Genomic DNA, 24,408 nt, shown 5'->3' with positions numbered 1-24,408 from the left:
AGCATGTAGTATTTGTCTCGTATTCTTCCTCATTAATACGTATGATTATTAGACGATTGTGCTTAATGTCTTTTTCTCACCTATTGTGTGATATGGGACTCATTATCAAATATCTCTAGAGGGTTTTATTGTGAACCTGACTATGTTTACAGTTCATAGACCTCAGAATCACATTTGTTTTCATATCCGAAGAGCTCATTCATCTTAATTTGTGTATATATAAGTGTTCCTTTGGTTTTTGCCTATAGTTTCTAAATGTACGGTGCTGTTTGTATATATGAACTTTGCTTGGTGAAGGAGCAAAAACATTTTAATGAAAGAAAATACATTTGCAGTAATGTCACAATCCATAGTGTCATCTGTCAAAACTCTGTCCTCTCACACTGACGTTGCACTTAATGAGTTTTAATGAATGAAAAGACACTTAATTGGCAACACACTGTTATCCCGGCACACTTTAATGACCAGAGTGTACTCTAAAGCATGTGGGCCATGATATTTTTTTAATGGCAGTAAAGATGTCAGAGTCCAAAGATGAATAATTTGTGATTCATGACATGCCTCTGTCCAATTATTCTTTAAAAATGTGGGTCAGGTGGGTGATTTCATCTTAAGGTCACATGCAGGGAGATCGCTTCAAGGTGAAGGTGAAGAGCTGTGTTTTTGACATTTAAATATCTGAATTCTTTCCGCAATAATTACAAAGTGCATTATTGATGCGATGTTTACTCTTATAAAAGTCGTACTTTTAGTTATCTACACATCGAGAGAATCTTCCACCAGACCTCATTTTAATTCAATTAAAATAGATGAGTTACATTTTTAATAGCAGCAGACACCAGAAAAGTACATGTAGTCATTACACCCACTCGGGCTGCACATCTCCTCCCTGTCACTTTGATCAATAGTCTGAGCCTCCAAATTTAGGTTTCACTATGTCACCTAAATCCTCCTGACACCAGAGGTCATTGATCAACACTGTTAGCCTATTCTCAGGATCCACCATGATCATTCCTCAAAGGACGAGTACATTAAACTAGAATAGAACATGTGGCTGGTGACACAATTCCTGCAAAAATGAATGAATTATTAAAAAATATATTAATATAAATCGCATTAATAATAAATCAAGACATTTTCAGGGGAGGAAAATCTTCCTGAAATATCCACGTCTCGTAGCTGATCTATGGCACCTCAGCTGTGTGAAGAAAGACCGTGTCTGTATCACATATGGCACTTGTGGCCCCATGTCCTCCTAATAAATGAATCACTGAATGAATGGACACAATTATTTGCTTAATATCAAACATCGGAGAGCAGAACAGAGAGACTTAGTCTCCAGTGTGCCGCTACATTCAGCTCAGACTTGAGGACATGAATGTTACGTGGAATCAGAGGCAGAAACTGGACACGAAAAATACGTTCTTTGCTTTTTTTGGTGTTGTCGTATTTGATCCCAGTTTCAATCTGCAGCTGTTTTGTTTTTTGCTTTTGAATAGAAAATGTAAAAAAAAACAAAGAACAAGCTTATGCAACAGTCAAACAGGTGAATTGCAGTTGGAAAAATCTGCACAAGTCAGTAGAGTATGTTTTTCTTCTTTCTTACTACCAGTAATTAAATTAAATTTTACTATACATCCAGTATATAAACATTTAAAACAAAATTTGAACATCTCTAAGTGCATCTTTTGTCTTTCTGACAAAAAAGCAGCAGGCTCTGGCACCGTCGAGATGTTTAACATTCGTGTTAATCTGAGACCTGTTGGATCCCAGATGGTGCCTCGATGGCCAAGCTGCGGCATGCTGCTTATATTATGCAACGTGAGTAGCTAATACTTGGCCAACTAATTATACAGCCAATTAAAAAGACATTACAAGGAATATATGTGCTTTCTTCACAAAGAGGACTGTCTGGCTGAAAGGATCCAGGGTCTAGACATTAAATAAATGATGCCGCCTTCAAGTGCTCCTTCTGAGACTGCTGAAGTAGTTTGTACATTGAAGTACAATGCGAGTGTTTAAGCACTCGCGTGAAATGGAAGTTGACACTCACCAAATCTGGCTCTTGTGAACAAAACGTGTAAAAATAACGTAGGATAGCTAATGTTGTTAACGTTGTGCAGCATTAATATTCACTCTTCTTGACTTGCTGGCATTTTGTATGTGTGTGTGTGTGTGAGAGAGACAACAGCAGTAAGTGCCACTCAGCTATTCCAACTTTCTGACTCGTAATTACCACTGTTCGACCACGAGCACTCGTCTCATAATTACAATATTTCAGACAGCACTTAAAAGCACCATGAGAATGACTCTCCATCTAAATCCTCCATCACACACCCCGCCACCCCACCCACCCTATGCACCTGACACATCTAAGGACACTGAGTCACTGCCAGAAGATGCGCATGGCACTCTCGCTGTGCCTGTTCTTTTTAGATTCCACACAGAAATTGCACGCGTATAACCAAATACACGCTCGGAAGACTACAGCCACAGCAGCTGTCTTTACTTACAGTAGGCACGGAGGTGCTTTGAGCTACATCAGCATGCTAATAACAAGCAGCAACCTCCAGTGCCGGGAAATGAAGCCAATGCAGAAGTGCTAAAAAAAACAGTAATTCCTCAAGTGGCCACTTGAGACAGGCTGCAGAAGTGAGTCAACCTCCATAGGCGCCCATATTTAAATGTCCAACTTCACAGCAGAAATAAATAGCCTGGTTCAGAACACGGTCTTTGGTCTTTATAGCTAATTTCCCCTTTCATGACAACTGTACATAACTCAAAGTTGCACATAATTAATAGTGGCGTCCAGCGTGGCATTTTTTAGGCTTCAAAATAGTGCTTCGGAAACCTACAGGTTATGTCACTCAGGCTCTGTCCATTCTTTATACTGTCATTGGCAAATAATCTAGCAATCTAGCGGCATCTTCGTTTGCATTGACTAATAAGCACTGAACACAAAGTACAGCTGAGACTGATGGGAATGTCAACAATTTGCGGGTATTTCACCATAAGTACTGGACACATTAAAATGTCAACAAAGTCTGTAGGGTTTATCCTCTTGGGACGCTGAATATCTAACAAATTTCACGAAAATCCGTCCAGTAACCAAATCCACAAATGTAAACCTCATTGTGGTGGTAGAGAAAAAGGTCAGGGGGTCATCAAACTGATCGTAATTCAACCTGTGGGGAACATGAATGTTTGCATAAAATCTCAAATAGTCTGGATCAAAGTGGTCGACCATCCCTACAACCACTTCAGCTAGAGTGGCTGAAAATACAGGGTGGTCAATGGCCTCTTTCAGTACAAAACACCACAGCTGCTTCCGAACAAAAGTCAAGTGTTGGACATGTGGGGGTCACACAGACAAACACATTTCCTTCAATGAAACTTGAAGGAACTGTGAAGACTGAATATCTGACACAGCTCGTCATACACTCCCATTGTGAGTGTCGTGCCATTTACAGCGACTACTATGTCTTTCCTCCTCCCAGACAGATAATAGCCGTCATTCATCAGAACCCCACAAACGGCGAGTTTCATCGATTGCCATCAGACTGGGAAAGGCAGAGCCACGGAGATGGAGGCTCAGTCTCAGAGAGCTGTCAGAAGAGAGGACAACAGGGCAGCGAACGCCCCGCAGAGGGGGGGGAAAACAAACCGAAAATCAGTAAAAGGAGGAAACAGATTATCAACTCCCATCTATGAACAATGCACAGAAAGCTCCATGTTTGGGCTGATAATGACATGCACAGACCGGGAGGGGGTGGGGAGGTGTTTCTCCAACACAACCTGCCACATCTCACAGCCAGAGACAACTGCATAACAGAGAGAGAGATTTACTCTTATAATGAAATCCTTTGCTTGCTAGTTGCTTAGCAACAAAAACACTGATTCATATGGCACATACCGTGTGTGTGTGTGTGTGTGTGTGTGTGTGTGCGCCTGACACTGCATTTCTGACACTTTGGAGGAAGGTTGATTCTTGGATGAGAAAAAGAAGGTGAGAAGAAGACAGGGCAGGAGTTACGAAATGAATGCCAGGAGAAGCAAAAGGCAGAGAGGGGAAGATTGAAAGTGAAAGGATGACCCGTCTCTGGCTCACTCCCACAGAGTAGCACAACAGGTTGGTGGAGCTCAGCAGCTTCGCTTGGGCACGATGTGAAGAAAAACACGAAAATCTGACTGCGCTCTTGTGTTCACACATGAACAGCGTTCGACTGTGGACTGTGGAAAGGAACAACCTCATCCTGATCTTATTTTCGCAGATGTATCTCTGCACAGCTATAAATAAAACTCAGATTCAAACTGATGGATTCTTTTAAATATTGTAAGAAGAGCTGAAACACTAAGCCATCAGTCCCCTTTGAGTCATTTATCAAGCAGAAATATTCTAAATATTTGCTGTTTCACGCTCGTGAAATATTTTTTCTCTGCTTTATTTGAGGATTTCGAGTTGTTGCACCTCACCCAAATAATCAGCAGGTTAATCCCTCATGAAAGTAATCATTAATCGCAGTCAGAATTGTATCCAGCTTCACCCAAAGCATGGAAATAATGCAGACATCTCCCTTGAAAAAGGTCAGCACCACCCTGCATGCGGCATTTGCCATTTCTCCTCTTCCACCCTGACTGTCTGGGAGATGAATGTTCGTACGTAAGGTAAAAAAAAAAAAGATAAACCGCTCACTCCGTGACACCTGTATCAGCTAGTCCATCTTTGTCCTTTTAGAGTCTGAGGACAGATACAAACTTTAAGGAGCAGTTTAAATAGAGCCTGATGAAGACGACGCAGGACCGCGGCCTGCAGCCTGCCTCGGGCAGACGGTGTCGTAACGGCTACGAAGCACAAAATGTAGTGTCAGTCTGTCTTTAAATGTTATGAAAATGATTTCTGGGGATTACACTGTGGCATGAGTGTTAACCTCCACACATACACTACAGATACACACCAATGAGAGAATGTCTGATGGACGTCCAACAATGTGTGACCCATGTGGCAGCAGCTGACTGCGTGTCCTCAAAGCAAACTGACCAAAACTATTCCTGACTTTTGGAGACGTGTCAAACAAAACGGTTCACTGGAGCAGCAAATATTAATCACCACTGACTATGTTGATGAGAACATAAATCATGGGGAACGAAGCTAGGGGTTTTATTTTTTGTGAAGTTACATTTAACATAAAAGCAAAAACCTTTTTCGACCTTTAAAATCTTAAAGTTTCTGATCATTTCTGCTTCTGTCTAAGTCAAGTTAGCCCCATTAATTAAAAGGAGGTAAATGGAAATCATATTTAAAATATCCAACAGCAAGATCTTTTTTCGGAAAGTGTCTCTGTCACTAATTAAGACAAAGAACAAGCAGTGAACAGACATGTGACATGTTCACAGGAAGGGAGGGGAGGGCTGTGGATTATCCAGAATAACAAGGATGACGTTTATAGAAAGTTACCAATATTACCTCCATTGTATCGGCAAATAAAACTGAAATGATGAGAATGACAAGATGCCACTCGTGAGTACAACTAAGGACTGAAAACTTGATGTGCCTGCTTTAGAGTGCCACGTTGAGGGATTTTCAATTCAATAAAAAACACAGTCAATATGTCCAAATATCAAACAGTTATGTAAGCGGAGCAGTTTCTAATCACTGTATCCTGATTTTGTGTTGGAACATTTTCAAATCAACCTAATGGAACGAACAGGTGCACAAATGGTCCACCAACAAGTGTCTGCTGCACAAACACACCATCACTCACAGATATGTGGTCAAAGAGTGGAGCTGCTTTAGTCTAATGGAATCTCTCTGGTGCTGTATTAAGCCAAGAAGTAGCAGAGTTAATTATTCACACTGTGCTCTCTATGGATGGGGCCTTAACACTGATTTAATTAGGAGCCAATTTCATAAATCAAACAGGACACATTGTTGTCACGCACTGGTTATTTTATATTTAATAAATAAGTCATCTCAGTGAGGTGTGGTGCTTTGTGAAATGACCGGACCTACCTTCTTTTTGGCGTTACAGTGGCAGCACACAGTCCACAGGTATTTGAGAGTTCTCCACAGGAGGATTATGAAGAGACCCCCAAAGAAAGTGACCATGGAGGAGGCGAGGAAAGCCCACCACATCCGCTGGCCGTTGCTGTCACAGGGCACATCTGGTGAAAACGGGATGATCACATTCATCTTGGATATCTGGATGGATGGATCCGGGTTGAATTTCTCCCTGTTTCTCGACATTATCGGATTCTGGTCTCCTGCCAGGCTTCTTCCCCCCCCCTCCTACCACTACCACCACCACTCAACCACCGCCAAAAAACAACTCAACTGGGGATTTAAGCGCTTTGGGGAGCTCCAGCCAGCGCCCCCTGATGCCCCAAAGGCTCAGCCATGTTAAGTCAACCACCACCCGCTCCTCTGCCTTCTCATTTGGACACGCGCAGTAAAAGTTGGGTGGACAGCAGACACGCGCACAGTAATAATAATAATATTAATAATAATAAAAAAAAAAAACTTCCTTTCAAATCAATAGATCAGTCGTGCGACTCACGACGCGCGTTCATGGCTGGAATTGCGCGTCATCCTTTGATCTGTGCGTAAAAATCTCATTTTCTGGCAAACTCCACGAAAACTCACGATTTTCCCGACAGCCTTCGTGGGTCAAACTACACAACAAATGTTCTTATTGTGATATTAAAGAGGCGCGTTGTCCTCAGCGGTCGATGGATCCACTCACTGCTCCACCTTGTTGAACAGCGCAGCTTTTTCCAGCAGGTCTACTTCAGCTCCGCGGCGCGCACTGTTGAATGCGCGTTAAAAAGCTCGCAGTCTTTTGATATCCTTTAAGGAAATGTCGTATTTGAAATACATGTAAATTTCAGTTTCTTGAATCTAGAAGCGGATTTAGTAATACTCGCTGCCCGGGCTCCGCCTGTCACATCCATTTGTCGGGAGATGGCATCGCAGATTTACAGGTAGCGGGGGCGGAGCCATCAATAGCAGACGTCGATGCCTATCTGGATGTCTGGTTATTTATAGTGACCGCTTCATTCATTTTTGATGATTCTAACTTTGTGGTTATAGCCAGCTTACTTTGAAACTATTAGTTCTGTGGAGACGCTTTTAGTCTTATAATGAAGGACTTCAAACACCTTATCCTCATAGTGGTGCCGTTATATCTTTATTATTATAGGCTAAAGTTTGGGTGTCTATTTGGTCTAAATTATAGGGTTTACACTCAAGAAACTGATAATAAACATCTATTCCTTTGAAGATGTAACTTCATTTGTAACTTAAAACCCTCCTTAAAGTCTGAATCCTTCATGTCAACATATTTCAGCTCTTACAAACAAAAGATTATCACAGCTGTTCATCAGTTTGAAATATAAACAATGTGAATTTAAATCCATTTCCATCTACATCTCAATGAATAAGATTATTTTCCCACAAAAGGAAGCTCTGATAATGTATGAAAAAATGATAAGAGGACATCTTACCGGTGGCTGTTTACTCCTCCTAGTGGATACAAAAGTGCATTGATCTTTGATCTTCGTTTCTACTTGTGGCATTCTCTCTTTGCTTTGCTTTGTGAGTGTAACAAATGATCGCAGTAAAACACAGGCAGCTTGCAGTCCATTAACAGTACTCTGTTTTTAATATTTTATAGAAATATTAACCTTCATTAGGAGGAAAAACCTAAAGTCTTTCGCCCGACTTGAACATGAAATGTTGTGATCTACTGAAAAATCCAAGAGGTGCTTGTGAACGTGTTTAGTTGACATGAATCAGAAATAAAAATATCCCTTCTTTACAAAAAAAAGAAAAAAAAAAGAAATCCACTTTGACAAGGACGGACAAGTATTGGCAATACCAGTAGAACACACAAAGTGGGACAGACTGTGCAGAAACAAACATACCTGCTGTATGATTTATAATGGAAGCTGTAGTGTTAATACATCCAAGATTGGATGGTGATTAGCAAATATGTTTAGCTTGGCACGACATTATTTGAAGGAGTGAAACGATGTCAAGAGAAAGAACAGAAGGCTGTAACATAACGTGAAGGTAGGAAGCAAATTTGCCCCATTTTTTTTTTCTATAAATAAGAACATTAATTGGAAAATATCCTTCCTATGAACTAGACCGCTACATTTGTATAACAAAAAAAAAGGTTCATAACCAACATCTTTGATTTGATTAGATAAATTAAATGGCAGGAAAATACGTATAAATATAGAGAAGGGAACACAGTGGTCCGCTCTGTCTTCACTTCAAGAATAAAGTCTTCAGTTTGCATCGACGCAGACTTCCTGTGGTCCGACATGTTCATGGGACAAAGTGGGATTTAAGGAGTGCTATTACATATGAGGGAAAATAAAACATTCAAGTATTAAATACTAGTGTAAACAAATCTATCTGTAGTACAGTACATCACTATTGTAGTGGGAGTATTACATGATCATCATCAGTGCTGATATTGCTATATGTGAGAAAGCAGTGGAGTTAACCATGATGTCTGTTAGATGTACCGATTCACTGTGTCCCATAATGATAGAAAAAAAATAAAAATAAAAATCACGTCCTCTCGAATGTTTTTCCGAGTGACATGTGGTGAGGGGTGACATTTCTATGGTGCTCCATCTGGGATCCACAGCACTTTGCTCTGTTCCTGCTCCACGATGGTCATGATCTGAGTGCAAATGTAGGAGACGCTGCCTCCCTGGATGACGCCTGCAACACACAGAGCGTGGGGAGGAATATTCACATGGGGATTGAGCAAAGAATTTATTTTTGTGAAACTGTGAAACTGTGGGCTACGTATTATTTTATTGACTAACTGATTCAACAAGGCATCGGACTGGTTGGTTTGAAAACATGGATCAAAACGAATCAGAGATTTCATCTTTTTTTTTCTCTTTGTCAAAACCTTGTGCCTCCATTACCCAGAATGCAACTCCACTGTTGCCTGTTTACGCAAATAGCAGCTGAAGTAGCCGCACACAGTGAGATCCACACCCTCTAAAACTTCAACCCTGTTGACTGTCTCGAGTGACCTCACTTGAGGTAATATCAGATTTCACGCAGCTCCCTCTGGAGACACAAAAGGCTTCATATGACTGTTCTCACATTCGCAGTGGTCTTCTTGCAAGACTTTATGTCTGTGAAATGTCAGAGCATTGTAAAAATGTGGGTTTTTAAGCTCACGGTGACATTTTCAAATTATCTGTCTGTTCGACAAATCCAAATATATTGACTTTACTGTCACACAGGACAAAAAAGCAGCAAATCCTGACAACCGAAAAGAAATATTTGGTGTTTATACATGAAAAATTGACTGATAATCAGAAAAGTAGCCGATAAATATTCTGTCGATTGATTAATCCATTAATTGTGCAAAATATTTCAGCTCTAGAAAAATGCATATCAAAAGTTCCCAGAACCCAACACAGCGTCTTCATTATGCTCACATTGTAAACCTGAAGACAGAGCTAGAGCCAGAGCTCTCTGTGCAGCCATTTCAGTCATGGACTGGAGATTAAAAGTACTACAGGGGTGTGATCAGCTCCACTTCATGGCAACTACCACCAGACACTCAGATTTATAACTGCTGATAATTACAGTGCTCATCGGCGTGGCTCGGATGCAGACGTTGGCCGGCCACCTCTCCCTGTTAGAAGGGATCAGCGGTGGTATGTGTTCCTTTCCAAAAGCCCTTCCCCATAAATCGCCTCTTTTTATAGAGTCATTAATCAGGAGGACAGTTGGGTGTCTCAGACTGGCTGCTGCTCCAGATACCAAAAGTTAAACTCTAGATACTGTGCTCCAAAAACCTCAGATGACCTCCAGCGCTGTTAGAGACTCACACTGGTTAAACTAGACCATATTAAAATATCACCGAGACTCCTTGTAACTGGGTTTGCTGGATGGTTCTGTCCTTTTGTGTATTCTGGTTTCTTTATAGTGAAAGACACCCTTGCTATATAACAGACCCTTTAAGAACCAGTTCATCCAAATACCACTAACTAAAACTGATCTACAAGTGCAGTTAGTTACAATTATGCCAGGAATTATGGCAGATTTTGACTACATTATATGAGCCAAATGAAATCAGTGGGGATGTGAAGCATCAGGAACGAAAATGAGCATCAGGGACGTCAATTTGCTGCATTTGTCACACTTGAAGACTGCGAGTGGACGACCTCACAAGGCCTCAACAGAACGGCCGGCATATTAGAGTTTGTTTCATCTCGTGCTGGTCATTAAAGAAAGATTATACTGTTCAACATGTAGTCACGGCAAGGAACAGTGATCTAATCGGATCTAATCTTACTGACCGTCTCCATTATATATATATAACAAATGTCGTGTGGTCTGATCCCAGCATTACTTAAGAGACACCACTGAGGACAGTCTGCAGCGATTCGTCTGGATTATTCTGAGGAAAGTGGGACATTGCCGGTTTGTTTTTGTGTCATTGTTCAATGCGTTGGCGACCGAAAACATTCACCTCCATTGCAGCGGGGCGGAGAAAGAAGTGTCCAGATTAAAATCACACTGAAATTATCCATCATATACACGCTCAGCAGCTCATTCAGTACATTTGCAGAGCCCTGATGTCTCTGTAAGCTCTAAACAATTATAGTTATTGCTGTAATTCCTGTATCCATGCTATCTTTAGTCATTTCCACCAACCTGTGAAGAAGCGGCTGTACTCCTGCTCTATTTTCTGCGCCGCCTCATACTGCTCCTTGGAATGTTTCTGTGAGAGTTTATCCCGCAGGTACAAAGGGTCCTTCTGCTCTCTGTAGAGACAACATCAAGCACCCGTCAGCAGCAGCCTTGAAAAAATCTCATTCAGATTCATAACATGGCGCAACGGCACAATGTGGAAGGAGTCAAGAGTTTGTCAAAACCGGTAAATAATTTGTCAGATCAGATTAAGATAGTTTGGATTTCCATTTCCCAGTTTTTATGTCACTCCTCACTCCTACAGGCTCCTTCTATTCACATTGTGCTCGTGTGGTTGTCAACAACAGAGGTAGATGATTCTACGGTTTTCTGGAAATTGTATCGAGAATAACTCGATGGAGATGTTGGATTTTGACTAATCCAGGGACAAACACTCAAGCTTAATAATATTTAAGCAGGGAATTTTTATTACATATAATAAAGCAAAATAAAATAATCACAGTTTTTTTTAAATGTATCTTGTGCAAATCCTCACAGCCCACTGGTTCACTCCATATCTGCACACAGTCTTAAGAAGAAGTCATGTGACTAGTCGGCCCTCTGTCTTCATCCACTGGGAGCCCCTGACCTAACCTAGAATCACACTCATCTCTCCTTGGCAGTCAACATATCGGTCTGCTGTTGCCTCCCAGAGGATGAAAAAACCTGATGAAAAAGCTTGTGCGTCTGTCAATCGCTGCAGCAAGCACGCAGGGAGGCAGTGGGAGGTGTGTGTGTGTGTGTTTTTATGTGTACGTGGTAGCTGTGGCGGATAGGGTCAGCGAGAGTTTTAGCCACCCACGCCACAAAGCAGAGCCACAGGCCCCCGCGAGCTCTCCCTGGACAGCTGGCACTCAGCTGATGACAGCAGAAGCTTAGCAGGAATCAATCTCCGCCATGTTTGCCTGCTGCACCACTTCATAGATTTGTGGGGGTGTGTCCGAGAAAGCCTGTTTCTGCCAGACCTGAGTGTGTCTTCATTTGTGTAAGTGTGTGTGTGCGCATAGTAAAATGCTGAGGGTTCAGCAGATTTAATCTTCCCGTGCGATTACAAATGAAAAAAGCAGAGGGATCTTTTTGAAATATCACAATCATCCTATCAAAACCGTGGCAGGTGGTGGGAGAAAGCGGGCTGTGGTTTCTGAACTAATGACACTGTGATCAAATCAGGTCGATCGGTTAGTTTTTGTTGAGTCTGCAGGATGAATATGATTATGAAAGCAGTGAGACTTCTTCAGATGTCAATTTCCTGAGTGTCTGTCTCGATAGGAAGAAGATTAAGAGAGTAATGAATCAAAAATTATATTTCCACAGATGAGTTTGTTTTGGAAAAATGTGCAGCTAACATCCATCTTATTCAAATAATCTTCTATGCTTGTGTGTAACTGTTAGTATATCCAATCAGCTGTCAAACAAATACACGTAATAACATAGTTAGTCACTACAGTGTTAATGATTTCTGTGCATTTATGCTGGTATGTTATATATTTTTAGATTATTTTGGGCTTATATTTCTGGATCTTGGATGAATGATTTCCTCAGCGTGCTGCTGAAGGATCCTGAACTTGGATAATCAGCAGTGGCACCAAAACACAAAGCACACTTGACATACTCTTGACATGTTTTCAGGCAACAAACAAACAAAAAAAAAAACTGAGACAAAGGTTTAAAAAAAAAAAAAAGCATGGGATTACTCACTTTATCTGCTTGGCATTTTTGTAGCGAATGAATATAACGATTGGGTAGATGTGAACGCTGTGAAGACGTTCGATGGCGTGAGGGGCAATGTCAAGTAAACAGTGACAATCCTATGAGAGAAAATGACAGCAAAAAGACTGTATGAGAAATGGGAGATGATTCAAAGCAGAGTGTCGCAAAAGATATGCCAAATGACTCACTTGTTTCTCATACCTTGCAGTGGGTTTGGATACATAACTAACAAAGCTGCATTTCAGATCCATTGAGCTCAGTTCAAGTTAGCAGTTCAGCTCTACTGTGTTAGTATATTGTGAATCCCGATGCACAGATGGGTGACTCAGAAGACGAACTTCCCTCCAAGGTTACAAAGACAGCAGTGCAATAACAATACAATTGTTATTCAGCTTCTAGTCCACAGTGAGATGAACGTACCTTCTCTGTGATCTCTTTTATTGATGCAACAGTCGTCACATCGAAATGGCCGCTCCTCCGCTTGTAGTCGATGAACACACAAATCCTTTACTCCGCGCTCTATCGCCTGCTGAGATGCCTTCATGATCTCTGGAAGTCAAATAAAATACTAATTTAGTCACGTTCATTCCATAATCTGATCTTTGATCTTCTGAGTAGCTCTTCATATGATATTAATGATACAAACAAGTCCTTCATGAATAAATAAACTCTAACGAGAGACTTGTGCACGAGCTCACCAGGCAGACAGCGACAGAACTTGGCAGGAGTCTCCTTAACCAGCATCTCTTTACTGGACTCCACTAGTGGACCCATGACGAGCACTGGTCTGGGGGAAGAGCACTCCACCCTCTGAACCCGCTGGTACATCAGGCTCACTCCGTCTGAGCAGGAAATATAGAAACATAAAAGTTGTTTCCAAAAATACACACGACTTCATAGAGATACAGCTGCTCTTTAATAACCGCGGTTAAGAATTTATTTATCCTGGGAAAGGTTCCGTTGTGCCAGCATGTTTTTTTTATAGCACCATCCTGCTTTCATACCTGGGAGCAGCCTGACACATTCTGACTGCCAATAACTTTAGGTCAAGTCATTACACAGCACATTTGCATTCCCCCTCCAGATATATGTGTGAGTCTGAAGATGCACAGGGGTGAGGAAAAGTATATTTATATTTACCGCAGTAATGCTGATAGTTACACTGAATGAGTATTTAGTGATATAAAAATACTTTGAGTTTTATATTTTCTTCTCCACTGCATTTATCTGACAACTACTTGTTACTTGTATGTCTAAATGTTTATACTTCACTGTTGTGGATAAGAATTTAAGTAAGTAACTTAAAAATACAGCCATGTTTTCACTCAGTAAGTCACTGAAATTTAGACACTAAGTACCTGTAATCTGCAAATATTTATTTCCTTTTCCCAACATAATACATTTAGGAAGCAGGCCTCTGTGATCATTGTATCTACTATTCTTATTCTCATTAAAGCTGCCTCAATAGATGGTTTCTCACCCTCTGTGAGGGGTAAAGAATCGGTGCTTATGGCGTCAAGCGCCATCAAATCCTTCCCGTCCTTGGATCCGCTGCGTTTGTGCTTCAGCCTCCGGCGGAAGAAAGATCTCCGTGCGGCAGCAGAAAGAGTCTTGTTGGTGCCGTTATCGTCTTTCATGTCAGCCATGCTGTGTCTCCTGTAAAACTCCTGGTCCATCCTGATGGAGACATAACGGTACATTGACATGAACTGTTCTTAAACATCTACGCTTGATGAATATGGAAGAGCTCTTTCAGAGTTATGAAGACAAACGAGGGTCAAACTAAACTAGAGGCTGGACTTACATGTATTTACTTGGAATATGCCCTTTTCCCAGCTTCTGTGCGTTCTCGTCGAGTTGCCAGGCCATCCAGTAGCCAAAGTTGCCATTTGGTAGCGTGTCTTCAACATACAGGATGTCATCTTTGTTAAAGCTCAGTTCCTGCTCCACCTCTGCCACCCTCTCATAAAGTGCTCTAACAAGAGATGAACAATGAAGCTGTTATGATGAATGAATGTCTCTGACCTTTAAGCAAGGACGGAACAGATTGAGACACACAGAATCAGTCCTACTAGCTTTTTAATCTTCTGCAAAGTTGTCTAAGATTCAATCACTAAAACGTGGTATGAATTCCTTTACATCCTTTATAAACGTAATGTTAGAGAGGTTGTGGTTTTGCTTACTTGATTTGCATACTTGCCTGTCTTATATAACTGTATGCTAAAGAACTCAAATGTGCTATAAAACAACTGTTTTGTACCTTATGTAAAATCCGTCTCCACGGGACTCTTTGATCGCAGAGAGGTTGTCCACGCAGCTCTGGACCTTGAATGTAATTGTTTCAGCTGGCTTCAACATTTCCAGGTAAGCCTCCTCTTTCGTTTTGTTCTTCATGCTGATGCCGTTGTACTGTTTGAAAACATCAATTACACTGTTACACAAAGGGACGCTGTGCTCGGCTGCCAGCACAGAATGACTCATCATTTCCAGTAGAAGCAAAGCAAACAAAGAACAAAAAAGGGACAGTTATACGGAGGACTTAAGTTGCACTGCACATGTCTATATGCAACCAAAGACGATAGACTGATAAGACTGGAGCAGTCCTTAAACTTTGACTGTTTAACCACAGAGTGATCAAATTGTCAGCAGTGTGTCTAAGACAGAGGAGGAAGAGGACTCCTAGATCACAGCAAAAGGCATGCAGAGGTCATTATACAGCATTGTTTCCAATTACGTGTTAGTAACTAACTACCTAAATCATGTTTACTGTAAAAAAGGTTCTCAGTTGTGTAAGTGATACTGTACCTCCAGTATCAAGTCTCCAGGCAGCAGGCCATCAGCAACCTTAGCAGGGCTGTCGTCATCCAGACTCTCGACAAAGATGCCGTAAAGGTTTCCTCCGCAGATCTGAACCCCCAGCTCCACCTGGATCCTCTTCAGCCTCACCAGCCGAGGCTCAGCAGCCTGCCGCATGCTCGTACCAGGAAGCCTAAAGAAGAAGAACATCACAGTCAACTTTGACCTCATCATAATGCCGAACAACATCTCTAAAGTTTTAGAAAATAGCAATGACGGTTAAGTTGTACCTGAAGGAGTTGTGAGGGCTGGTGGCGGGAGTCGTTTGTTTGGATGGCGGCGTCATGGTGCCCTCGTCCTGCTCACTCAGTGTATCCCCAGTGGAGTGATTGTCCGGGGTGGTGGCTCCGCTGTCTTGGGGAGTCGGCTGGTTGCTGATGGACTCCATGCGAGAACTAAGGACAACAGGAGTGGAGTCAAAATCTTTTTAACTCTTTGATAAATTACTTTAAATGGAAGCTATTTACTGAGTTCGAAATAATGTCAATCTTAAAAGATACAGCTCTTAAAACAAGGACACAGAAGTTGTGGCATACATTGAGTAAACTGTGTTTGGAATATTTATTCTACAACTGTCAAATTACGTAACTGAAAACTGGCTCTGTGCTGACTTTTCTTGCCAAAACAGTTCATTCGATGACCTAAAAGTCATCCGATCTGTGTAAGTCATTGTTGTGGTGTTCTTTCCTCCCCCTCCTTCTTACCCTGAACGGGAGTGGTTGCCCAGCTGAAACATGTGGGGATTGTACTGAGCCAAGATGGTGACTGTGTCACACTGCTGCCCGATCACCAGCCGCGCCTGCTGCTCGTTGGCGTTGCGTAGGTTGATTCCATTAAACTGGAAACAGCGGCGATTCGTTAGAAAGACGCGATAAAGCACCGGTAGATGTTTAGTTAAAGTGCGGCGGCCGCTGTACCTCGAGGAGTTGGTCTCCGTACTCTAAGCGGGCTTGGTGTGCGATGCTGCCTGCTGTCACTTTGGACACAAATACTCCCCCGTTCTCTCCGCTCACAATGGAGATCCCCAGTGGTTCTGCCCCTTTCTGTACGGTCACATTGCGTGGCTCCTCCAAGTATGGCCTTCAGGGGGGAATAGGGGGGAGGTAGAATATTTAGTAATGTTCTGACATTTGTGGGAATCCATGAAGACTGCTGGCAGGATGCAACATGCACCTCTGACTAAATAAACCTAATAATAAGATGCATTCCTAGGCTTCAGGTTCAACAGTAACATATGGGAGCTGTGCGAGACGTGCCACGTGCATTTCAGAAACACAAAGTCATGCAACAAATAACAGGCAAAGACAGGCGACGGCAGCATTCATATCTCCGGTGTGTACACAGAACGTTACAAGCAGCACAGGACAAACCTCAAGCTTCTTAAAGAGAGGAACTTGGGCTTAACTGCCAGTGGGAGTTTGAGAGAGGAAGTGTTATAAGAGACAAATCTGAGAAGAAGATGGAGAGAAGAAAGAAACAGAGTGACGATTTCAGATTAGAATGAAGAGCAGCTGAGAGGAAAAGAGATGAGAATAAAAGATGGAAACTCGGTTCTAATGATAGGAGACGGAGGCTCACAGCTTTGTTTACTGCTTTACAAGCTCTTAATCACAATGAAACAGACAGAAGTACAGACAAATGGTGGAAAACATGTCGCGATCTGCTGAATGATGGCAGCATAACGACGCGGATAAGACGCGAGCCTACCCATCCTTCCGCCTGTCACCAACTGGAGCAGGGCTGACGGATATCCTGGGCTGGATGGATATGGAGCTCTGCGATTGGCTGCTGGTGAAAGACGATGTCTCCAGGTTGACGGGGGACATTGGAGGTGTCGGGCTGCTGCACTCTGAATGTGAGAGGGAGCCTAGAGTGGCAGAGGAGACAGGTATTAATTCAGACTTGTTGTTTACGGCTGTAACAATCAGAGGATGCTTAACTGTACCTCTGTCAGATCCGGTGGAGCGGGGATAACGAGTCGGAGGAATCTTGATGCGTTCTGCCCTAAACTGTAAAGTGGAGGAGCCTAAATACCACAAAATGGAAAAGAAATGTATTAAAGGGTCAGTTCAGAGAAAATAACAAAGACTACAAAGATTTTCTCACTTAGTTATCTTGTGGATACAGGATATCCTCCAGGTGACCGTGGTAAACTGTTTTTCCCAACATTGTGATCATCTGACTGAGCTCGGAAGATGACTGATCACCCACATCATCATTACCGTTAGAGTAATTAATCAGAGCATTGTGAATGTGGTGCATCTGGTGGTTAAATTAGTTGCTAGGTGAAGGTCTAAACACAAATATGTGGTTGCTGTGCACAGTCATAACATTTTGGGACTCACAGTCGAATCGAGAGATGCTGTTTTTTGCATGTATTCTTAAACCTACTGCCTACATTACCCATAATCCATCTCTATCCTTGACTGTTAGGTTGGAGATACAGGTGTTATGGTACTAGCAGCTAGCCTCAAGAGATGAGCAGCGAGCTACGGAGGTTTGAGAAGCTCACTTACTTTGCTACAACCAATGCTGACTTAAGTGACATCACATGAGGCAATTTATGGATGAATGAATTAATTAATTCATTAATGATTGTTAGGAGATCATCCCTGATAAAACTCTTAACCATGAGGTGAGGAGTAACCGGGACTTTCTGTTATCTAAAAATACGGGTAAGAGATACCACTGATCATTTAAACATGAGGATATACAACAGATCGTATAGAGGACATTATACGAGTTATGATTCGCCTAAAATGAGGACTTCATGCGTACCCAGTCTGGCACTGGAAGGCAGGGAGTTGGTGCTATGTGGTGGTTGGCTGCAGCTCGTCTCAGTCAAGTCTCCAGTGTGCTTGTGGCTGAGGTCCAGACTGAGGCGACCTTGATGCTGGGGGCTAAAAGTGAAGAAATAAGGCCTCAGTAAGTCCCCCGGCTGTCAATTATTCAACTCAGAGCAAGATAATTCGCTACATGCCATCTGCTCATACGACCCGGGGCAGGGTAAACACTGTTGCTTTGTACAATAAAAGCACAATCACAGGATTTATCAAATCACTGTGTAACATGAAAAAAACAAAAAAAACAGCACTAGGGCTGCAGCTGATGGCTGCTTTCAGTGTCAATTCAGACAAAAAACATTAATCTATAAAATATAAAAAGGAAAATAGCAAAAGATGTCTTTCACAAGTTCCCAGAGCTCAAGATGGCAAATTAAAATGTTCCTGTTTTGTCCAACCAACAGTCCAAAACCTCCAAAATATTTAATTTACGCTGATATTTAACAGTAGCTGCTTCAGTTACAGGATTCTGGTATTGTGCATGCTCACGACTTAGTTTTAAAAAAAATACTGTTAAGTCAAAATGTTACTATGAAACAGGTTTTTCTTTAATCATTAGTGTGAACAAAGACACTGGCTAATGTAAACACCTTGTGTGCGGATGTGGGTGGATTCCTGAGCTGGGAGCTGGAGGACAGTTGCTGGTCTGGATCTCGTGGCTCCAGGCGGTGTAGATGGGGTTCTTCATCACAGCCGTCACAGCAGGACATGGGGCTAGGCCTCGCTGTGCTGGGTCTGGAGGAACACACAGAAATGATTTCAGACTCAACACAGACGCTGATGAAATGTAAAGTATGGTCACGCTATATTTTCATCTTCCATTCATTTGTAGTGAAGCACAGGCTACAGACAAACAAGCGGGCATATCCAGCTGGCTCTTGAGACCTCGCAGGTCAACAGAAACACTGATGTACTACAGAGAAATTATTATGCAGTGTTTCAAGACTATATTTAGTAGTAATTATCACACTACCAAAGCCTCGTTCTCATACACTTTTCACAGCCTGTGACTGCGTTAGCATTCTTTTAATTCACAAATTCACGTTGCGTTTAGACACTGAAGGACAGCCGACTCATCAGAACGCCTCTGGGTGTAAAAGCAAAGCAGAACAGGCAAAGTTGTTCAGAGAACTTACGTGGTGCGATGCTGCTGTAGCTGGGAGGTGCAAAGGGCATGCTGTACCGATTTGATCGCATAGGAGAGAAACGTCTCAGGTCCATAGGTTCTGGGGAGTGCTCGTCATTAGAGAAACTCTGTACCTGCAAGAAGAAATCAAAACAGCCAATAATGTGAGAGCTACCATTCACAAAATGTACAAACACACACACACACACACACACACACACGCAAACAAACAAACAGGTTTGCCAGATCAGATAGTATCTCAGTTACCTGCATGGGAACAGGGATGTGTAGTGGAGTCACATTTCGCCGTAGTGCCGGTGCTGATTTTGGCCGGTACCTCCTCTTTCCCCGCTCTTCTATCCGGTGTCGACTCTCCTCTTCCTCAGATTTCTTGGAGCAGCTCTTGGGCTCTCCTGGGGTAGCATCTGTGTAATAGAGCTGGTTCCCTGCCTCTCCCTCGTCCTGTGGGCTTGTGGCTTGGGCTGGGGAGGCCGGGGGAGTGCCGGTGGTGATGGTGGAGTCCGATGCCGAGCTGTTCTGCTGGCGATGTTTGAACCTGAACGAGTCGCTCCTGGCAGGTGGGGTGGGAGGGGTCTGAGCTGATTCAGATATGGAGCTCTGCGGCGAGTGTTTGGGCAACTGAGAAAGAGACATATAGTCCAGTTTTGGGGGCACCTCGGGTCTCCTGAAAGCGTTCACATCAAAGATGGACTTCCTCTGTTTGGCTTTTTTGTAGATAGAGAGCTGAGCGCACTCGGAAATAGAAGCTCCCGCTATGACTTTAGGCCAGGTGCCTCCACTGGGCTTTGCTGGTGAGCTCTGCACTTGGTCCACGGTAATCTGAGGCGAGCTGCAGTCGGAGGGCACGGGAGCGAAGTTGAAGGGGCGATGGTGGAGGTCCTGCCTCCTGTAGCTGAAGTCCGGATGGGGCTCTGAGGGACTGTGGGAGGAGGAAAGGGAGCGGGAGTGTATGGAGCTGTTGGAGAAAGGCTTGTGGTGGGAGAGAGCGCTGCTACCGCTGCTGTCCAGAGAGTCGCCTGTATCCTTACACGCTTTGTTCCCTCTGTCACAGTTGCAAACGTCCGTTTGTGTGGAGCAGTTGTGCTTGGAGCAGTTGTGCTTGGAGTTCCTGCAGTTCCTGGCGTGGATCTCGCAGGACTGGAGCCGAGAGATCTTTTCTGAGTCTCTTAAACTTTCGAATAAACTCTGGCCGGAACAGCTCTGTGGGAGGAACTGTCGAGGAAGGGAGGCAAATAAACAATTTGTTTTAAGCAACAAGAAATTCAAACATACAAGGATCATCTGTGCAAACAAAAGTTGTTTGTAGTTGTTTTAGGAAATTGGACGGTAGTTGTTCATTAAGTATTGTACAGTCAACCCTTTCCAAAGAATATCAAATTTAAAGTAACAAATGATTTTACAATTTTTGTTGTCACAGGGGGGACTGAAGTTAAGATACATAACCGTGGAGTCACCATGCTTGACATCTGGTTTGTCAAATGTCGCATTGCACCTTTAAAAAGGTCACTGTGAATTCATCTTCTACACGTCGTTCTTTTTTTTTTTTGGCTGGGTCTTTATAGTGCTGGGATTAGAGCAGTGACGGTTGTTGTAGTGTGTGTTGTAGGTCTGAGGACTTCACCTTCATGAGGGAGATGCTGAGCGAATCACGGCAGCTCCTCAGCAAAGACTCACATTCAGAAAGCGTCTTGTTATCGAGTGCAATTCCGTTGATCTGTAATGGATAAAAAGACAAGGTCACAGCAAATTACAACTCCAAAAACAACTCAATATACAGACGGAGGAGAGGAATAAATAATTGTTTTTCCACTAGTAGAAACATCAATGTTGCAGTTTGATTGACATAACCTACAAACACCTTGTATCATTTCCTGATAGTATAAAACAGTGATAAAAAAAAAAGTTTACCGTTACTATTTTAAAGATAAGTTAGTTTGTGTGCACTTACATAGTGTATATTTGAGACAAATTGTTGTCAGTAGAGGGCACTAGAAGCCAACTTGGCATTAAATGTGTCTCCCAACTTAAACTGAAGCTTTTTGGCAGCATACTCACAGCTAACAGTCTATCCCCAACAGTAAGCGTGCAGTCTCTGGCAGCTGGACTGCCCGGAGCCAAAGCTGCAACAAACACTCCACCTTCCAGTCCTATGCCGCTGTCTGAGAGGAAAGACAGAACAACTAAACAACTAAACATGAATAACTGTAGCTGTATTTGGTGTACTGTCATTAGCAGCATTTTAATTGCGATGTTTATTTCTCAATTGGAGCTTGAAGCCCACCTTTGTGTCCAGCCAGGTTTATCTGGATCGGCGTGATGATCCGTCCTCCTAGTGACTTCCTTCTGCGAACAACCATATTGATCACTCCCTCACCGCTCAGAACTGCTTTAATCACCTCCTTCCTATCCTTATTGGTCAGGTCCATGTCATTAATTTTCAATAACCAATCGTTCACCCTGCGTGGAGAGAACAGAGCCGTTAGTCAGATTCTCCAGAAGAAAATAAAATGCAGGACTAGATCAACAAGGCTTTTATTCAGGAAGAATACAAACATATTTATATTAAAATAAAATATTCCACACAAGTACTGAATATCATTAAAATGATACCGAGCACTAATAAAATGTGCTTTATTTATTAAGGTGTCATAATAAAGAAACGTTTACCTTAATCTTCCTTCTGCAATACTTCCTTTATCCACCTTACTGACAAATATCCCACAATCTCCTGATAAATAAGGATCATTTACCCCTTCAGCTATATCAAACCCCAGTGCTTTCAAATCCATATCCTGAATAAGACAAAACATAATTCATTTAGTTACACTTTGATATTACAAAATGTTAAACACAAATAAAAAAATATCAGGATTGCTAGCGAGTCTTACTCTGTGCTTTTCCAATTCTACAACTTCCGTCTCCCACTCCATAGAGTCCGTGTCAATGGCTGAATCATGTGAACTGTGAGCCATCAGCTGACGAAACCTTGCTTCCTTTTCCAACTGGTCATCCATCTTTTCTCTGCAGGAAACATAAAAACATGTAGCTTTTAAAATCAGTACAATGACTTTCTGAAGTGATCTTTGCTCGGTCAGTGACATAACTCATCCACTGGGTGGCACAAAAGATCTGGTATGGAAACTTTCTGGATTCCCCCAAAAAACAAGAAGAGCACAGACTCTGACACAAGCACAAACTTAGTGAATAACATTCAGGCTTTTACACTAAAAATAGTGCAGGGGATGGCATCAGCCTGGCAAGGAGGAGGAATGACTCACTTTAGTTCTTTGAGTTCTCGCACCGCATCGTTCTTTTGTTTCCTCGTGTCATCCAGATTCCTCAGAGCATCTGCCAGATCACTCACAGCTCTGTCCCTCTCTCGCCTTAGGTTGTCACACAGCGTGCTGACAGATGACACATTTTCACAAGGCATCACACAACATGTAAACAAATCTATTTCCATCCATGAAAATCAAGTATATATTTCAGCTTAAAAAAAATGCCGTATGCTTACCGTATGCTCTCCCTCTCTGCTACTATCTTGTCCCTCTCCTGAAAGGCCCAGTCTCTTCGACACTTGGCTACCTCTGCCTCTTGCAGTGCCTCCTTCAGCTCCTGAGAGATGGCCTCGTACTGCTTCCTCAGTATATCGATCTCCTTGTTGGCTCGCTCCATGTCCAGAGTGGCAGAGTCTTGTTTCTGATGGGAGTTAAAGGAAATAAAATAAAAAGGTGACGAAGGTCAATGTAGGACTGGACAAAGCAATTTTAAAAAAAAACTTTATTTGATCATTTTACAGTTTGTGAGACTTTACAGCAACAAATATTTATGAGACACTTGAGGCAGTGTTCATCACATTAAAGCAGTGTATCAAAAATGCAGCGTCCTCATTAATTTCAATGAGAGTTCTGATGCAGACAACAAAAAACAACAATAACAAGGAGTTGTTCAGCAAAAAGTTGAGCCAGGTTCAACTTTTACTGCAATGCAACATTATCCAGCAACTGCACGCAGACTCACATTCCTGGTGAATTACTTTATAAGATGAAGGTTGTAATTCTTTTAAATCTTGTCTTATTGTATTATCAGCAGCTGTGCAGTGTTTCGTCGTGAGTCAAGCCTTCCAAACCAATGCTTAAACTGTTTCAAGCAACATATCCACCACAAAGTCCCTTGCATTTTTTAATCTGAAGGCTAAATGCAAGAAGAACAAACAGCCCTCAAAGATTCACTTACATTTTTCAAGATGTTTAACCTTAAAACACCTCAAATAAATTACTGCAAACTAAAAAAGATTAGGCTCGTGCAGTCTCGCAAAGGTAGTTTGAGGCCTAACATAGGTAGGCGTCATTGATTGGATTAGATATTGTCGTTTGTAGTGGGTCAGATAAAATATATTACGTGTACGTACGAGTCTGCTGTTGTATCTGCAACACATGCTCTCCCGCTCTCTAAATAACCGTACGGCACGGAGACTGCCAAGTGTAGCGAGAGCATTAACTAAGTCCATAGCTAAATTAATTCCATTAGACTTTACTGTGCTCTTGTCTGACTTAATTATCCATTTCTGATGCAGTGCAGTATTCTTGGCGCATTTCAAAGTTGGAGAGCCTTTTCTCTGTAATGGCTAGTAATTTCCTAATGCAGGAATCTCAGCACTTTCATTGCAATTAATCTGACAATCCCACTGAAAAGTAAAAAAGATGAATAAAAAAAATCAATGTGTGGAAACCTGCTAGCTGCTGAAAAAACATTTACTACTACTATATGAGATGGGATGAAGGGATTATTGTCAGAGGAATAAGTCAATCCCTCCACTTGTAATGATAAATCTCCCGTCTGTCTGGCTACCTGTCTGGCCTGGTAATACTCTCGCAGCAGCTGGTCCCTCTGGATGATGGCCTCCGTCCTCTCCTTGCGGGCCACGTCCCTCTCCTCGCGCACCGTCTCGATGTCCTTGCAGGCCTGACTCAGCTCCTTCTGGGCCTCGGCCTTGTCCTTCACCTCATGGCAGTATTTCTCCAGCAGCTCGTTCTTTTCGCAGATGGCCCGGTCCCTGTCCACCAGTGATGAGGCCAGCTCCTTCATATCAAGAGCGGATGATGGAGATCAAGTAAACA

The 24,408-nt window shown here is 42.4% G+C and overlaps 2 protein-coding genes across 21 annotated transcripts in view; both read right to left on the bottom strand.

Moving 5' to 3' along the window:
- Positions 1-6,985, bottom strand: part of LOC104930360 (calcium-activated potassium channel subunit alpha-1) — an 89,270-nt gene extending 82,285 nt beyond the window's left edge. For 7 of the 20 annotated variants that reach the window (XM_019278843.2, XM_019278845.2, XM_019278842.2 and 4 more), the window contains exon 1: positions 6,011-6,984. In XM_019278843.2, coding sequence (XP_019134388.1) covers positions 6,011-6,244 — 234 coding nt within the window. In that variant the 5' untranslated portion in view covers positions 6,245-6,984. Of the gene's footprint in view, positions 1-6,010 lie in introns of all 20 variants that reach the window. The other 13 variants (XM_019278848.2, XM_019278850.2, XM_019278855.2 and 10 more) reach the window with 3 other exon arrangements.
- Positions 6,986-7,629: 644 nt separating this feature from the next.
- LOC109143045 (disks large homolog 5) overlaps positions 7,630-24,408 on the bottom strand; it is a 28,942-nt gene continuing 12,163 nt past the window's right edge. The window contains 27 exon segments of the mRNA XM_019278863.2: positions 7,630-8,734; positions 10,697-10,806; positions 12,431-12,540; positions 12,863-12,940; positions 12,942-12,991; positions 13,141-13,284; positions 13,923-14,119; positions 14,247-14,417; positions 14,703-14,851; positions 15,248-15,431; positions 15,529-15,693; positions 16,003-16,136; positions 16,216-16,378; positions 17,006-17,165; positions 17,244-17,324; positions 18,077-18,198; positions 18,732-18,876; positions 19,278-19,401; positions 19,535-20,500; positions 20,910-21,002; positions 21,344-21,447; positions 21,570-21,745; positions 21,956-22,080; positions 22,177-22,309; positions 22,567-22,692; positions 22,803-22,987; positions 24,140-24,370. Coding sequence (XP_019134408.2) covers positions 8,631-8,734; positions 10,697-10,806; positions 12,431-12,540; positions 12,863-12,940; positions 12,942-12,991; positions 13,141-13,284; positions 13,923-14,119; positions 14,247-14,417; positions 14,703-14,851; positions 15,248-15,431; positions 15,529-15,693; positions 16,003-16,136; positions 16,216-16,378; positions 17,006-17,165; positions 17,244-17,324; positions 18,077-18,198; positions 18,732-18,876; positions 19,278-19,401; positions 19,535-20,500; positions 20,910-21,002; positions 21,344-21,447; positions 21,570-21,745; positions 21,956-22,080; positions 22,177-22,309; positions 22,567-22,692; positions 22,803-22,987; positions 24,140-24,370 — 4,530 coding nt within the window. The 3' untranslated portion in view covers positions 7,630-8,630.

Source organism: Larimichthys crocea, chromosome XVI (genome assembly GCF_000972845.2).
Source record: "Larimichthys crocea isolate SSNF chromosome XVI, L_crocea_2.0, whole genome shotgun sequence".
Taxonomy (NCBI): domain Eukaryota; kingdom Metazoa; phylum Chordata; class Actinopteri; family Sciaenidae; genus Larimichthys; species Larimichthys crocea.
This window is presented reverse-complemented; position numbering and strand designations above follow the sequence as displayed.